This window comes from Panthera onca, chromosome C1 (genome assembly GCF_046562875.1).
Source record: "Panthera onca isolate mPanOnc1 chromosome C1, mPanOnc1 haplotype 2, whole genome shotgun sequence".
Classification (NCBI taxonomy): Eukaryota; Metazoa; Chordata; class Mammalia; order Carnivora; family Felidae; genus Panthera; species Panthera onca.
The window spans coordinates 177,789,052-177,805,170 of NC_138346.1; the positions used below are offsets into that span (position 1 = coordinate 177,789,052).

General features: G+C 51.5%; 1 protein-coding gene across 1 annotated transcript; it reads right to left on the reverse strand.

Moving 5' to 3' along the window:
• Window positions 1–1,766: 1,766 nt before the first annotated feature.
• MRPL37 (mitochondrial ribosomal protein L37) lies at window positions 1,767–16,092 on the reverse strand. The gene is made up of 7 exons (XM_060625841.3): window positions 15,672–16,092; window positions 12,780–12,963; window positions 12,569–12,684; window positions 9,454–9,639; window positions 6,962–7,119; window positions 3,759–3,962; window positions 1,767–1,988 (listed from the first exon to the last, which is right to left on the reverse strand). The coding sequence occupies exons 1-7, from the start codon at window positions 16,015–16,017 to the stop codon at window positions 1,911–1,913; spliced, it is 1,272 nt and encodes a 423-aa protein (XP_060481824.1). The 5' UTR covers window positions 16,018–16,092; the 3' UTR covers window positions 1,767–1,910.
• Window positions 16,093–16,119: the final 27 nt, after the last annotated feature.

Consider the following 16,119-nt stretch of genomic DNA (forward strand, 5'->3'; position numbering starts at 1 on the left):
CTCAGTCCCCAGTCCTGACCTAGTCTTCCGTGGTGGCCCAGCTGGGGATGAGGAAACCCATGGACGCACACGTGTGTTTCGGGGGGAGGGTGACAGCTAGAAGGGGCTGCGCTGCTGTTGACAGGCTGGCTCTTAACTCTGGGCAGCAAGCCCACCCTGGATGCAGGTGGTGAGGCCGAGGGAAGCAGGCATTTGAGATTTGGAGAAGTGGATACATCTCTGTGGAAAGGACAGCTGTCCTCACATAGGAGCTTTCTAGCTCCTCACACTATACATACTCTGAGCCTCAGTTTCCCCATTTGTAGGGGGGAGGATAAAACCCACCAAGTCCCGCCTGCCTTGCCTTGCACATCAGGTGCGTGGGACTTGAGAGCACAGTGGGCGCCCAGGGCTTAGCTCTGAGCTCCATGGGGGACACACCAAGGCCAGCCGCTAGGACTGCTCACTGAAGGTGGGTTGTGAGGAGGGCCCGCCACCCAGCCCGGCCTGCAGCACCGGCTTCTCCCAGGGCAGTCCTTGAGCTGCAAGGTCATCTACTGGCGGCCTCGCCTCTGCTGACTCGAAGCCTCCTTCCCACGCCCCTCCTTCCCACGCCCGAGTTGGCTGGCTTTGCCCCCACCCCCGCCTCCCACCAGACTCCAGGGGCTTCGGCCCACCCAGCCTGGCTTCAAAGCAGTCGCCACCATCCCACCAAGCCGAGAAGGCAAGTTGCGAAGCGGACAGAGTACAAGCCTGGGGGCCAGACACACGGGGCTGGCGTCCCGCTTCACCATTTACCAGATCTGGTGGCGGTGACGCTGCTCCAGCTCGCTCCCCAGAGGCCCTCTGGCAGGCAGCAGGGAAGGCCCACTTGCTTCCGTGGCGAACGGCTCTCAGCCCAGTCCCTCTGGGAACTGCACTCTGCCCAAGGAGGCTACCCAACCCGTCTCTGCCACACAGGGGAGCCGTGTATAGCCAGCCAATGATGGCGACAGACTGGTGGCGTCTGAAGAAAGGCTCACCTCCTTGCCACCCACAGAACTGGGAGCCGGCCGAGACCTCAGGTGCCGTCACCGGGCTCAGACCCCTCTGCACAGCGATGCCGCCACCACTCCCCAAAGGTGCTAGTCCTTGAGGCCCTCCCCAAACTCACCTGCAGATTGTCTCGATGAGTTTCCTGGTGACCCACACCACCAGCTGTGTGACCTAGGTGACCTTATACTATCTGAGGTCCCTTATTTTGAGGGCCCAGAACACTGCCCAGCACACGTAGGCACCCAGCATCTTTCGTGAATACAGAAACAATGACCTTGCAAGAGCTGTGTGAGGAGTAAATAGGATGCGGTGTGTAAGGTGCCGGGCCCAGAGCAGGACCTGGATGCTATGTGAATAGAGGCCAGCTGAACCACAGATGTATTCCATTAACCCGGATGCTAAGGAGAAACCTACAATGGATACTCTTCAGATTTCCCGCAGTCATTATGGAATGAGCCCACAATTCAAGGAGTCCCGTAAGATCGCCCAAGTGTCAGAGAGCACCTATTACGTGGCAGATGCTAGGTGCACACCATCTACAGTCTTCAGGACAAGGAGGTCACGTTATCCTCAAGTTTCAGGTGAAGAAGGTGAAACTCAAAGAGACAAAGGCTCTTCTCTAAAGTCAAAATGGACCACGGGCAGAGCTGAGCTTAAGGTCAGGCAGTCAGGCTCCCAGGACCGCACCTGCTCAGGATGCCACCTACACGCAGCCACAGGCGACCCTTCTGACAGCACCCCACACCGGGCATAGGCCCCAGTGCCTCTCAAGGGCTCTTTATTGGCAGCCAGACCAGGGGACAAGGGAGCACTCAGGCTCCGGGCAGTCACTGCCCTGGATGCAGGATCTTCCACGGGAGGGGCAAGGGGGCTTCAGACTCAGAGTGGTCCTTGGCTCACACGGCACCGTGCAAATACAGAGCTAAAAACTTCCTGAATGTCTCTGGCTGGAAACCAGTCGGCCCAACAGGTTCCTGGAAAAAACACAGCCCATTAGGATCCTGCTACTAGGTTTAATGAAAACAAAGGTCGGTTTTATGTAAACCCTCAGACCTGGATAATCCCAGTCTCTTCCTCTCGTGGACCAAGAAGCGGCACCAGGGAGCTGGTACAAAGAGAGGACGGAGGGGCTGGGTCGGTGGACGTGATGCGCTCATAGTGCTTTCAGCCAGTTCGTCAGTGGGCACCGCCCTCACGCCTCATCCCTCTCACCTCAACCACGGGGAACAAATGGTCTGCTGACCCTTTTCGTTCCGGGGGACGATAATCCCTCACTAATCCACACACACAGATCAGGCCCCTTCTCCTGTAGTGGGCCTATGCCCAGTGTTAGAAACCCAACGGAGGCTTGAATCTGGCTCTGCCCTCAAGGAGCTTGCGGCTGGGTGTTCGAACAGGGACACTAAGCGGTGACAGGCCTCACAGCAGTAGGGAAATGATGCTCAGGAAGCAGGGGAGATGACTCACTGACTCCCATACATGGAAGAGACCAGGTATGAATGAGTATTAAAGGGCAAGGAGAGTGGGTCAGAAAGGCAGAAGAAAAGGCAGGCGGCTTCACAGAGAGGACATGTGCCAGTGCAGAGGAGGGAAGAGAAGGGCGAGGCTGGAGCCCAGGGTCTGTGCTAGGGGGCGGGGTTGGGTTAGGAGCTGAACTAGACAGGCACCGAGGAGCCATGTGAGCAACCAGGATGTGTCTGGCACTAAGTCAGTGTTCTAGAAGGGAGGACCCAGAGACGAGAAGGAGAGCAGGGTTAAGGGCAGAGAGTGCAGGGGTAGCGGGTGTGGCTGCAGGTGACAGATAACGGAGTCTGGGGCCAAAGAGAAGGGCCCAGACAGGGGAGGTGTTTACAGGGCAGAAGCAGCACCGACAGGTACAAGAGACGTGACTGTGCGGCTGCCGCACCGATGCTATTGGAGGGGCCGATACCAGCTCCACACAGCACGTCTGCTCAGGCCCATGCGGGACCCCCAGCCGCAGACCCAGCAGCACCCCTACTCTGCTCTCTCGCAGCCCCTGATGCGCTCTTGTCTCTTCAGAGTGCTTATCACCGCCTGACATTACAGCATTAATTTTAGACACCGCCGCCGCCCACTGCACAGGAAGCAGGCCTACACTCTGCCAGGGGAGCACTGAGGTGCGGTAGTGATGAGCCACCGGAAGAATCCCGTGTCCTAGGAATGAATGCCTCGTCCACAGGCCCTGCCTCCGAAGAGCTTAGAGCTCAGTTTGATGGAGGAGAAAAAGCTACAAACAGCTGACTGCAGCACAGCAGCAGGACTGTGCTATGATGGGGGAAACACGGGGGCTATGGGACCCACCCGAGACACTTAAGTGAGGCTGGCAGTGGGGTGCTGGGTCCTTATGCTAAACCTGGAAGGACAAGGAGGGGATGGCCAGATGAAAGAAATGGGGACGGGGGGAGAAGCCTCCTTTACAAAAGCAGCAGCTCCTACTAAGACCCCAGGCTAGCAGCTGGGCACGCAAGGTGCCGTGAGGAGCCGGGTGTGGAGGGGGACAGGGGGAAGCGGGAGGGGAGAGCCAGGGAGAGCCCAGGGTGGAAGGTGCCATTTTAGGTGACAGGCAGGGCTAAAGTAGCCCTCCAGGTAGAGATCCTGGGCAGGAAGTTCCTAAAGCCAGGGTCCCACTCGCAAGCATCCCTTCAACTCTACCCCTGGCTCACTCTGGGGAAACTGAGTCACAGCCCCGATCCAATCACAAGACTGGAGATGGCTGGACTTACCACCACCACCTTCTTTTTGATCACTGGGCGACACCAAAAATGCTGATAGAGGAGCTGGTCTGAGTCCACCCAGACCAGATTCTTGACGCCCTCGTTAGAGGCCAGGTCTGTGGTGTTCAGCTGTAACACCAGGAACTGGAAGACACGTCCATCGGTGCCCACGCTCTGCACAACTACCGGCTGCTCCAAAACTTTAGTGTCACTCTGAGAGGAAAAGGGGACAAGTAAATCAAACCAGAAACGCTGGGGTGTGAAGAACGGCACAGAACAGGCGGCTTCTAGTTCCGGCCTTTACAACAAACGTCTGCTCCCATTTAAGGGTTCCACCACAGGGCCATGAAAACAGAGTAAGTTGAGGGCACCATCCAGAACGAGGCCAGCCCTCCCTCCCCCAGCCTGGCTCTGCTGACGTGGCAGCTCATGGTTAAGCACACGGAATAATCCCTGCCGCTGGGAGGTGATGACCGGGCAAGCGGCAAGAGTACAGGAAGGTGAGCTGGGAAGTTAACAAGAAATCCCTCGAACCCATGGTGTTACGTGATGGAAACGGCAGTGACATCGGTTCCATCGAACGTTAACCTGGAGGGTCAGTGAACATATATAACCTCACTCAGTTCTCACTCTACTTGACAGATGAGGAAACCGAGACTCAGCAAGGCAAGTGACTTATCTGAAGTCACACAGACGTGGGGCGCCGAACGCAGACTGGCCCACGCTCCGGCATGCTCACTTTTCACTTCTGCCTTGCTCCTGAGGGCCTGGCACCCTGGAATGCTCTAAGCCTGCAGTTAGTTGCCTTACTTGGGCTTCGTGCTCCCGACGCAACTCCAGAACGTGTCAGATTCCTGGAGTGTCCACAGCACTGTGTCGGCACCAGGTTTTCCCCAGTCAACACATTTCCTAATGCTCTCTCAATTAGTGCCCCTTGGTAATAATAAGAACAGCAGCAACCAGTTACTGAAAGCCTCTCGCGTGCCTGGCATTGTATCAGTTTTACATAGAGTCACCTGTAATCTCATGATTCTAGCAGTCTATTCCCACTTCACAGATGAGGGTCAGAGAGGTGGTATAATCTGTTCCAGGTTACCCACGAGACGTGAGCCAGGATCAGAGCCCAAGCTACGAAATCACTTAAAACCCCATCGTGACTGACACCTAGCGCCCCACTGTATCTGACACTAGTACCTCTCTGCACCCCTGGTAGCGTCCCAGCAGGGATGATAAATTCTATGTTCACACTACTGAGACTTCGCGCAGAGTCCAGTTTGGTGACGACTACCCACAGGACAGAGATCCAACGGGCAAGCCCCATGAAGCAGAGCATCCTGGATTCAAAAATGCTGCCTACGTTCACCCCTCCGGGCTGAATGCGACATTAGGAATAGCTAATGTCACACCTCAGTGTGGGCCACACCGGGACTGCTGGCCTTAGAAATACCTGTTCTTAGCTGCACGAGAAATAAATAAAAAGAAAAGTACCTCTAAGTGTTAGCTGAGAATTCTGTATTGACTCTTATCTCCCTCTACAGATCAATAAAACTGCAGGTAGTACATAAATTTCTCAGCAATTTTACCCTTTACATGGAGGCTCTTCCCGTAATTGCTCAACTTCACATCCCCAGGAATAATTTGTACCTGGAGGGGGTGGGGAGGTCCCCTCTCCTACCCAACTGGGTGGCAATTAGCGTCAGCCTTGCTACCCGGGCTCTGCTGGCAACAGCTGGCACAGACGCTATGACGAGCTTGCAGACCTGGTACCTGGCACGTGACTGTCTGCTTCCTTCCCCGGCCCCAGAGTCGAGAGGCAGCACGTCCTTTGAAGCTAGAGGGATCAGGGCTCCAATGCCAGCTTCCTCACTCGACAGCTGTGGGATCTTGGGCAAGTCACCTAACCGTCCAGAGCCTTCATGAGTATGCAGTCAGAGAATGGGAATAAAGACAACAACCCTCAAGGATTGGAAAGTCACATGAAGATGTGACAGTGGCTAATCTCTTAGCTGTGTGCCACTGGCAAAGTTACCTAGCCTCCCTGAGCTTCAGTTTCTTCATCTGTAACATGAAGCTGACCGTATCTGCCCAGGGGGTTGCTACAGGGATCTGACAATGCAGTGGTTTTCAACCTTGAGCTTAAACCAGCATCACCCAGAGGGCTTCTCACAGCACTGGTTACTTGGATTCCATCCCCAGTTTCTGATGCAGTTTTGCATTTCCACCAAGTTCCCAGATGATGCTCATGCAGCTAATCCACGACCACACTTTGAGAAACACTGACACAAAGAATCCTAACTAAACATCTGGCACGTGGCAAATGTTCAATCTAGGCAAGGTCCATTCCACTCCCTATCTCATTTGGCTAACCACACCTCCACAAACCCACCTAGTTCCTAGACCAAGAAGGATGGGAAACAGAACACTGTGAGTTTCACTCCTCCGGGGCGGGGGGGGCCTCGGACCTGGGAGCTGGCAGCAACTCTCAGCCCTCCTCCTAATACACACCCATCCCACCCCCTCCCTGACTCCCCAGGATCCAGTGTCCTGGGCCTGCTCAGGGAATCCCCTACTGCCATTCCCTACTCCCTCCCGGGAGGCCTTTGCTCCCAGGCCAGGCTCTCACCAATGTGGGGGCTAGCTCTGTGGGACAACTACTCAGCCTGCACGTTACACCATCCAGGTCTGAGACACTCTCTCAGAATCAAGGGGCTATCACCAAATGGCATCTGGGTCCCCAGAACCCACCCTCACTTGGCAGGCAGGTCTGCACCACCTCTACTGCTCTCCTTCCTCCTGCCCAAAGGAGCCTTGTGCTCCAGGTCTGGTATCAGAGAACCGAGGCGGCGTCCCAGAGCACAAGTAACTGAAGCTGTAGGCGCTGGGTGCACCTAGTTCCGGTCCTCTCTCCCCCACTCACTGTGTGTAATGCTGGACAAGCTGTATTTGGTGGCATCACTTGGGAAACGGGGATGACAAAGAAACCTTGTGGGCTATTTTGATCAACAAATGAGGTATCTTATGTAAAAACACAGGCACACCGTAGGCCCCCAACAGATGTCAGTTTACCCCTGTGGGGTGAGTGGAAGTGCCTCTCCCTGAAACTACTCAGTCAAGCAAGGAATCCCCCCTGTGCCTCCCTTCTTTCCGTGAGCAGCGTAAGCAGGAGGCCAACAACACGTCAAGTACCTTGGAGGTCTTCTCCACATACATACCCCATAGAGGCGCCGGGCCTGAGCCAGGGCATTGCCAAAGGCAAACAGGATCATCTTGGCCCGCAGATGATCTGGTTGAAGGCGGTGTGGTCGTAAACTGGCTGTCTCCAGGAAATATAAGGTGTGGGGATAGGGGTAAGAATAGCCCTCCTGGAATCCTGCAAGGTACATAATCATGTGGAGGGGTGGAAAGGATGATCAGCCTGTCCCAAAGCCTGAGGAATGTCACCCGACCTTAGCTCCGTGCCAGGCACTACAGACTCAGTAAAGGCAGATGTTATCCCTACAGCTCGGGGGATGACAAACTACAGCCTGCCAGCCACATCTGGCCCCTCCCATTTGTGAAAATAAAGTTTGTACTGGGACGTAGCCATGTCCACTCATTTACACAGTGTCTACGGAATAGTTGTCACAGAGACCATCTGTGGCCTGCTAAACCTGAACTATTTACTATCTCTTTACTGAAAATGTTGCCAACCTGTGCCAGGTGATTCCTGCATGCTAGCTCTAACGACACCCCTTTCTCGCCCATTCAAGCACATAGGTGACAATGATGTCAGTAGAAGGAAACCTGAAATCTACACTAATTATATTTTTAAAAGCAAATCGTTTACGAAACTCCACACTTTATTATTAGCAATAAGTAACTCACTTCACACCTCACAAGTGAGCTGCAAACACTGGCACTGAGAATCAAGGCTTAGCTCTTGTTATCCCAGCCACACAACCCTGCCAGGCCATCATTCTCATCCCCTGCACTGCTAGGAGTAAACCCTGGGTAGGCTGGCAGCTTCCGGAACAAGTAATCTGGCTCAGTGAAAGCAGGTGTAAAAAGGAGGAAGAAAGAGGCCAGGAAGACACTGGCTATGAAAATCCCAGAGGTGGGTGCCTGGGTGGCTCAGTAGGTTAAGCATCTTACTTCGGCTCATAGGTCATGATCTCAGGGTTCATAAGTTTGAGTCCTGCATCAGGTGAGCACAAGTCCTGCTTCGGGGGAGCCCTACTTCTCTCTCTCACCACCCCCTCTTGCTCTCTGCCCCTCCTGGGATTCTCTCTCTGCCCCTTGCTCCCTTGTGCCCTCTCTGAAAAGAAAAGAAAAGAAAAGAAAAGAAAAGAAAAGAAAAGAAAAGAGAAAGGAAGGAAGGAAGGAAGGAAGGAAGGAAGGAAGGAAGGAAGGAAGAAAGAGAAAGAAAGAAAGAGAAAAAGAAAAAAGAAAATCCCAGAGGCAAGCGCTGCTTCAGACAGACAAGACTTGCCATGGGCACTTCCGGTGGGCCCTCCCCGTGCGCCCAGCCTGAGACATGCACCAGAACAGCAGCCAAGTGCAGCCTGCCACTACTTTTGAGAGGCTCAGTCTAGAGGGGAAGCAGACGGAAAAAGTGACCATCTCCACACGGAGGACATGTGAAGATATGGGGTGAGCCAGGGGCGGGGGGAGGACAGATGAAAGGCCTCTGACGACGCTGGAAGACCTCACAGCATTTCTGGGAAGAAGCGATTCCGAAGATGAACTGTGACAGATGAACTACTGAGGTGAAGGCAAAAAGAGGTGGACGGTCACAAATCTCAGGGAGAGGACGTGCCGGAGCCTCTGGTGAGAAGGGCTCCACATGTTACACGTAGCTGGAATAACGGAGGGTCTGCGGGGTATGGGGGAGACAAAAGTAAGGTTGGTGGCTGGAGAGAGGGGCCGAGGCCGGGCCTGGAGGCCCTCATGTGATAAACTGAGGAGTTCCAACTTTACCCAACAGGCAACAGGGAGGTGGGCATGGAGGGAAGGACGGAATCTGCTTCAGAAGGGTGCCTCTGGAACCAGGAACCAGAGGGACTGACAGAAAACAGCCTAGGTCAGACTGGCCAGCTGGGAGGCTGTGGCAACAGGCTGGCTGAGAGTAGGTGGGGCTGCTGGAGGTTGTCACTGTGGAGATGACGGGAGGCTGGGAGGAAGACACTACACCTCACAGGGACGGACTGGATGGCACGAACAGCGGGCCTGCCCAGCCTGACACCCTCATTTCTGTCTTGGCTGCCTAGGGAGATGGTGATGCCTTATTCGATGGAGCTTAGATGAACAGCCCCATTTGAGGCCTGTGGGGCTTCCTCAGTCCTAGCAGAATGTTGGCCAGAGTTTACAGGGTGCATAGAGAGAAGGGTGTCTCTCAAGGGACGTGTGAATAAAGGAAACACCTGGTGCCTGGCCAAAAGGCCCCCCAAAGATACCCATTCCAACTCTGATGCAACAGTTACCTCTCAGAGGTCAAAAGCAAAGTCAGCCTTTGAACTGAACCCCTTAACCTCCCTGAGTCTCGTTTCCTTGACTACAAAATAGGGACAACAGTACCTGGCACAAAGGCTGCTACATGGCTCTTAGGAGAAAATGCTCATGAGGCACCCAGCGCAGATTTAGTAAGCATTCAATATATCCCTTCCCTTCAGAAAAAGCACGACCCTCATCTCCATGCTTCCTGGAAATGCAAGGCTTTGACGTTTACCTGTGTTGTCTTTCACATCATAAACATTGCATTCCTGAAGATCAATAGTGGGTGATATGGGATAGAAAGTCTCAAGAACATGATTCTTAGTAGCTTCAACCTCCTCCTTGGAGGCGATGGCGGGCAGCGGATCCTTGGTATTCAGTCGGGCTCCACTAGAACCACGGACCTGAAGGAGAAAAGACTCTAAAAGGGGAGAAAGACAATTAGTCTACCCTGGTCTAAAGCCTTACCTCAGCTCAGCCAAGTCTAGAGCCTTCACCCTGCCATGCTCAAGTCTTACCGCTGTCCTAGCTGATCAGCCTAATTGCAGAAAACAAAACTTTGGTTAAATGTTAACCCGGGGATTCTTGAGAAGGGAATCGATTGATGCACTCTTCTTCCTGTGTTCTCTGGCCAACGAGTCCTGAGGCCCGGCAGGCTCTGTAGGTTAGGGTTGTCCCACACAGATGTTTCCAAGCACCTGCTCTACACTGGAGACCCAGAAATGAATGACAGTTACCCTCTGCTCTCAAGAAGCTCACCAGGTAAGGTGCATACAAAAGTATGAGCCATATTCAGAGACAGTAGAGGTGGGGAAAGCCGGCCTCCTCTCAGAGGTCTGAGAATCCTTCTGAAAGTGGTGTGCCTTCAAACTAGCTTCCGACGGATGGATAAGAGCAGAACTTCTCAACTGTGGCACTATTCTCATTTTGGACCAGATAATTCTTCGGTGAGGGAAACTGTCCTGTGCAGCATCCCTCACCCTTACCCCCTAGATGCCAGCAGACCTCCCCGCTCTTCAAGTCATGACAATCAAAAATGTCTCCAGACCTTGCCACATCTCCCTTAGAGGGCAAAACTGCCCTTGGTTAGTTAACAGTTGGCCCAGGCAAAGAAAGGGAAGGAAAAACATTTTGGTTAAGGAAGAATAACCTGTGCAAAGGCACAGAAGTGTGCTCCTCCACAGCAGAGTTTAAGGAGACAAATCCAGGTGACTAGAGCGTGCTGTGGCAGGGAGGGAGGGAGAGAGGGAGAGGGACTGAGACCAGAGGCTGAGGAGAAAGGCTTTATTAAACTCCGGAAAAGGGCCAAGTTGTTTTCAACAGCTGACAGTGAAAAAACTGTGCCAGTCAGAAAGCCTCACCTAGGTCGGATCAGCATACTTGCTACATGGAGACACAAGTTTATGAGGAAACAAACTCGCATCGGACGAATCAGCAAACCTGCCACCGTGAACATGTGCGGATGCCCTTCACGGAGGTCCCCACGGGAAGCTGCGTTGCCACCAGGCAAAATGTGCCTGAATGCCTCCCTGAGAATGGCCTCCTGAAGATTCTCCACGGAGGCAAATCTTCCTCTGCTTTGGGTTTTTAGAAACAGTCAAATCATAATGTGATGGTAACAGATCAAGGGTAATGATCTTCTATGTCTAAAAGCTGGTTTGGCCAAGAGCGCTGTCATATAATTAGCGTGTGGTCTCCCTCACTGGGTATGTAAAACAGGGATACTACATCTGTGGATGGATAAACTCTGATCTGCTTGTTAAAGTACATCATACCCACACCTCAAGAAGAGTTTCCTAAAGTATTTCCTGTTTCCTCACATATAATCTGCAAGGAAGATAAATGTGCCCGGACCTCTCCTAACCTTGGGTTTTAGATTCTCCCCACAGACCACTCTAGTGTGGTTTCCAATTCAATTCCCTCCACATCCCTCCTCCAGTGACAGCTCCAAATGGGGCAGTTTAATTAGAGGTAATACTTGATGATGGGCCAACAAGTACTCCTCTATTAATGAGGATCACTAATTTCCTTAGTGGTGCCATTACCTCTGCAAAGCTGACTCCGTGCCAGAAAGTCCATACTCAAAGGGGCAAGCTGGAGAAACCTGACCTGAAAATCCTAAAATCATTCCAGAGCTGGTTTCCCTGCTCCAGAATTCCACCAATCACAACACTGGTGTGCTTTGAACATCGCTGAAACCCCTCAGCGTGGTAATCATTCGCCCATCCCTTCAGTCAGCACCTATCATGTGCCATGAACTGTTAAGGCACCGCAGACAAAAATGAATAAGGCAAGGTCCCTGCCATCAGAAGTTCAGTCTAGTGGGGCAGATATTAGATATTAGAGAATTCCAATACAGTAGAATACATGCTCTAATAAAAATAGGCATGATTGGCATAAGAAGCACAGAAGAGAACTAGCTAATCTCTGCATTCACATAGGAAGGGGGCTGGGGCCTTGCAGACAAGTAGAATTTAACCAAAGGAGGAAAGTAGAAAAGAACATTCCACACAGAATGTACAGCACAGTGCAAAAGCTGTCAAAGTTTCATGCCAAAAAGCTCCAGGTGGCTGAAGTGTAAATTTGGCCCGGGGATAGGGGCGCCTGGGTGGCTCAGTCGGTTAAGCGGCCGACTTTGGCTCAGGTCATGATCTCGTGGTCTGTGAGTTCGAGCCCCGCGTCGGGCTCTGTGCTGACAGCTCAGAGCCTGAGGCCTGTTTCAGATTCTGTGTCTCTCTCTCTCTGACCCTCCCCTGTTCATGCTCTGTCTCTCCGTCTCAAAAATAAATAAAAAATGTTAAAAAAATAAATTAAAAAAAAAAAATTTGGCCCGGGGATGGGGCTGAAGGTGGGGGTAGCAGAGAAGGAGGTAAGACTAGAAAGACTAGGTGGTGGCCACATCACAGCGGCTCTGAATCCTATGATAAATGGTTTAAGCTCCTGGGAGACACTTAAGGATCTGAAACAGGGGAGGGAAGTGCGCTTTAGAAAGATCACTCTGGCAGCTACGTGGAAAATGGATTTGGAAAAGGAAGAAAGCATGAATGGGGTAAGAAGGCTCTTGCAATCCAGTATGAGCTTTGTGAAGGCAGACATAGACTGTGCTTCATCACTTATCTTCAACATTTAGGCACTCATGGGCACTCAATAGAAAGATATGGTTGAATTAAGTCTTGGGAAAAAGTGACTAAAACCAAAAAGACTGGCCTGTGGCTAATGATAGGAGGAGGTGTCTGAGCCTACAAATTGGTCTGTGAAGGATGGAAATGAGCACAGGTATAGAGGCGGTGGTGGTGAGCTGGTAGTCAGGCTAAAAGTAGAAAGATAAAATACAGACCAAGATGACTAACCTCGATTCCAGGTGGTGGATAACGTGTAGTTTTTGGCACAGATCCGCCTGGCCAGAGAGGGATGCTTGAGAATCTGGGATTTACACAGCTGTATCAGACTGTCCACAATGACTGGGCTTGGAGGAAAGAAGAAACATTTGGAGATGTAAAGCAACAGGTTGACTCCCAAGATCCACTGACTGGAAATCTTACTGACTTGGGGGAAACTCACCAGTAGGTCTCTCTCTTGGGGGTGTCTTCAGTGGAGTGCCAAAGACGGGCGTGAAAGATCACATTCAGAATGCGTTCATCTTGGTTCTCTATGTGGTTCTTTGGATCATCAACAAGGCTAAGCACTTTCTTGGGAAGGCCTTCTATTAATTTGGCCTTGGTTAGCCACAGGGCCTGCTTTACACCTTTGGGGTAATCAGTTACAAAAACCAAAAAAACAAAAAAGGTGATTCAATAAGAATTGCTTAAGTCTGCCAATAGCATCTTAGGGAAACGTCTGTCTTGAGAGACAGGATTTGTACTGTGACATCTGAGGAGTCAGAACTAAAATAAGAGTGAATGCCAGGACCACCAAATTTCAACTCAACCTCAGGAATGACTGCCTACCTAAGGATGGTCAACAGTTGACTGAGGCAGTAGATGCCTGCACAGGAGGAATTCAAACAGCAGCTAAGATGGCTGGGGTCGTAAGGCTAAATCTTGCAGGAAAGTGTCTGTCTGTTGCCTGCAAGATTCAGACTCTAGACTCTGGGACTAGATCGACGGATGCCAACATTTCAAATCCTAGATCCCTTCTATTAACCCACACCAAAATCCCTGATTGGAAAAGCCCATGACAGTGGGCTGGTGACTGCTTTGGGTAGCAGGCTACTCATCCCAGATGGGAAAACACCACTGTTTCAGAGATAGATCTTCATTTAAAAGCTATGTCTGGGATTAAATGGAGCCTAGGGTACTTTGGGGGAGACACCTTCAGGCAATTTCCTTTGTGCTAATAAATGAAATGTTATAAGGGCAATGGGACTTTTCACTTTCAGCCTTGCAGGCCTTGAGAAATACAAACATTTAAAAATGTAACTTCTGGATTTTGTGGTGCACCAGAAAAAGCCCTGAGTGGGAGTCAGGTAACCTGAATTTTAGTTCTGACACTGCCACTGTTTCTTAAACTTGAAAAAATTAAAAAAAAAATTTTTTTTTTTAATTAAAAAAATTGAGATTTGGGGGCACCTGGGTGGCTCAGTTGATTGAACATCCAACTCTTGTCAGGTCATGATCTTAAGGTCATGATATCAAGTCCCAGGATGGGCTCGCTGCACTCTCCAGTGGGCATGGAGGCTGCTTAAGATTCTCTCTCCTCTCTGCCTCTGTCCCTCCCCCGCTCGCTCGCTCTCTCTCTCAAAAAAAAAAAAAAAATAAATAAATAAAATTGAGATTTTTATGGTTCACTAGAATACGAATAATATGTAATAATTACAGATGCCATTTACTGAGCATCACCGTTTACCTGTGCCAGGTACTTTATCTACAAGTTGGATGTGATTTTATGGAATGGAGGAGATCCATCTGGAATCCATTATAGGATGGATTTTATGAAACTCAGAGACTAAGGAATTTACTTCAAGTTACACACCCCGAAAGTGATGGTGGGGAGGACAACGTGAGTCTGTCTACCCTAAAGCCTGGTAATGTTCCCGGGGTCACTCAAGGGTACCAAGTCTTGCGAGGTCCATCATAACACCTTGGTAGGGCAATGGAAGTGTTTAGATGCTGTAAAGTCAGTTTTCAGGAATGGGTCTGATGGGCTTAAGAGACCGGCTGGTTGACTTAAGTTTTTGTCAAATCAAGGATTTATTCTCTGGCTTAGTCCGAAAATCCTGCCAGGTCTTTGTTTCTTAACTACTCCTTGGAAAATACTGCTCCCACTGAACCTGACCATTTTGTGTTTTTAGAACCAGAATCTGCACAGTAATTTGGGGACTAAGGAAGAACAGGCAAGAATACAGAAAGGGGGGACACCTGGGTGGCTCAGTCAGTTAAGCATCCAACTCTTGATATCAGCTCAGGTCGTGATCTCCCAGTTCGTGAATTCAAGCCCTGAGTCTGGCTCTGCGCGGACAGTGAGAAGACTGGTTGGGATATTCTCTCTCTCTCTCTCTCTCTCTGTGTCTCTCTATTTCTCTGCTGCCCACCCCCCTGCCCACCACTTCTCCACCTCCCCCCACCACGCGCTGGCACTCTGTCTCAAAATAAACTTAAAAAAAAAAAAATTATATATATATATATATATATATATATATATATATATATATATATATATATGGAAAGTGACTCAATAAAAGAAGCCCTCCCACCCCCACGGACCCTGTAAAGTAATGGTACTTACTTCTGGTACTGCTCTAGACACACAGACTGGTTTCATTCAGCTCAGTCATTCTGACCTGTTCTGAGTGAGAATGAGGTGGGGAGGTGGGGGAAATAGGCTAGATGGCTTTTAGGTCCAAATCCCTTCCTTGAGAACACCTCAGCTCTGACCTTTGACAAAGGACACTGATCTAGGAAACCAGATACGTAGCCCTGGCTTCACTATTAACCCACAGGGCATTTCTGGGCAAATCACATCCCTCTCTGTTACATTCACCAAGCCTGGGAAATGAGGCCATAGGCCAGGCGATTAATTAAGCACGCTTTCAGCTACGACTTTCCACTATAAACTCCCTCCACCTATTTCTTCAATGTAGTTATGTGTCCAGGGTGTTAAGAGCTGCAAAGGTCAATGTGGTCCAACTAGTCAAAACTACTCAGTTCACAGAAAAGAGAGGCTCTGGAAGGTTCAGCCACTTGCCCCAAATGACTGAGATTTAGATAGAGGCACGGCTAGGGCAGAAACCAGGTCTTTTCACCTCGCCACTCAACCTAATATTCGCTCACACAAGCACAGCACTTCACATCCCACTTAACCCTGAAACCCTCAGAAGACGTAATCACTACCGGCCCCATTTCGCAAAAGAAACCGAGCCCCGCAAAGTTTCAAGGTCTTGACTAAGGCCACAGAGGGTCGGGGTCGGTGCTGGGCGGAGGAACAAGGTCCCTCCTGCTGGTCCTAGGGTCTCACCCTCGAGGAGGCGGCAACGGTGGTGGAAGACGTAGCAGGCCCGATCCTTGTACAGCGGCTGCTCGTGAATCGGGGTTGGGCGGCGGAACTTTGGGTGCGTCCAACCAGGGTCCCAGGGTGGGAAGACCGGCCGCGCCAGCCCGGGCATGAAGTGCATCTTCCCAGCGTAGGTGATGGGCTCCAGTCCAGGGATCTCGTACACCCTGTCCAGGGGAGGAGGCTCGCGCTTCCGCGTGGAGCGCACGCCCCACTCGTACGCCCCGCGTGTCGGGGTCCCGCAGCCCCCAAGACCGAGCGGCCCAGGGCGAGCCAGTGCACGCCTCGCGTGCCCCGACGCCAACGCCATCCCCACTTAGTTTCCTCAAGACCTCCACCTGGACGCCGCCATATTCGCGCGCGCAAGGCCTGCTGGAAGCGAAAGGGGAGGGATGCCAAGGCTCGTTTTATG

What these genes read in the sequence shown, in the direction of transcription:
- MRPL37 (XM_060625841.3), bottom strand. Translation starts at nt 16,017, where the DNA reads ATGGCGTTGGCGTCGGGGCACGCGAGGCGTGCACTGGCTCGCCCTGGG. An exon ending in TGATGTGAAAGACAACACAG is followed by an intron (nt 7,120 to 9,453) that starts GTAAACGTCAAA and finishes TGTACCTTGCAG; the next exon opens with GATTCCAGGAGGGCTATTCT. An exon ending in TCAAAAAGAAGGTGGTGGTG is followed by an intron (nt 1,989 to 3,758) that starts GTAAGTCCAGCC and finishes TGTTTTTTCCAG; the next exon opens with GAACCTGTTGGGCCGACTGG.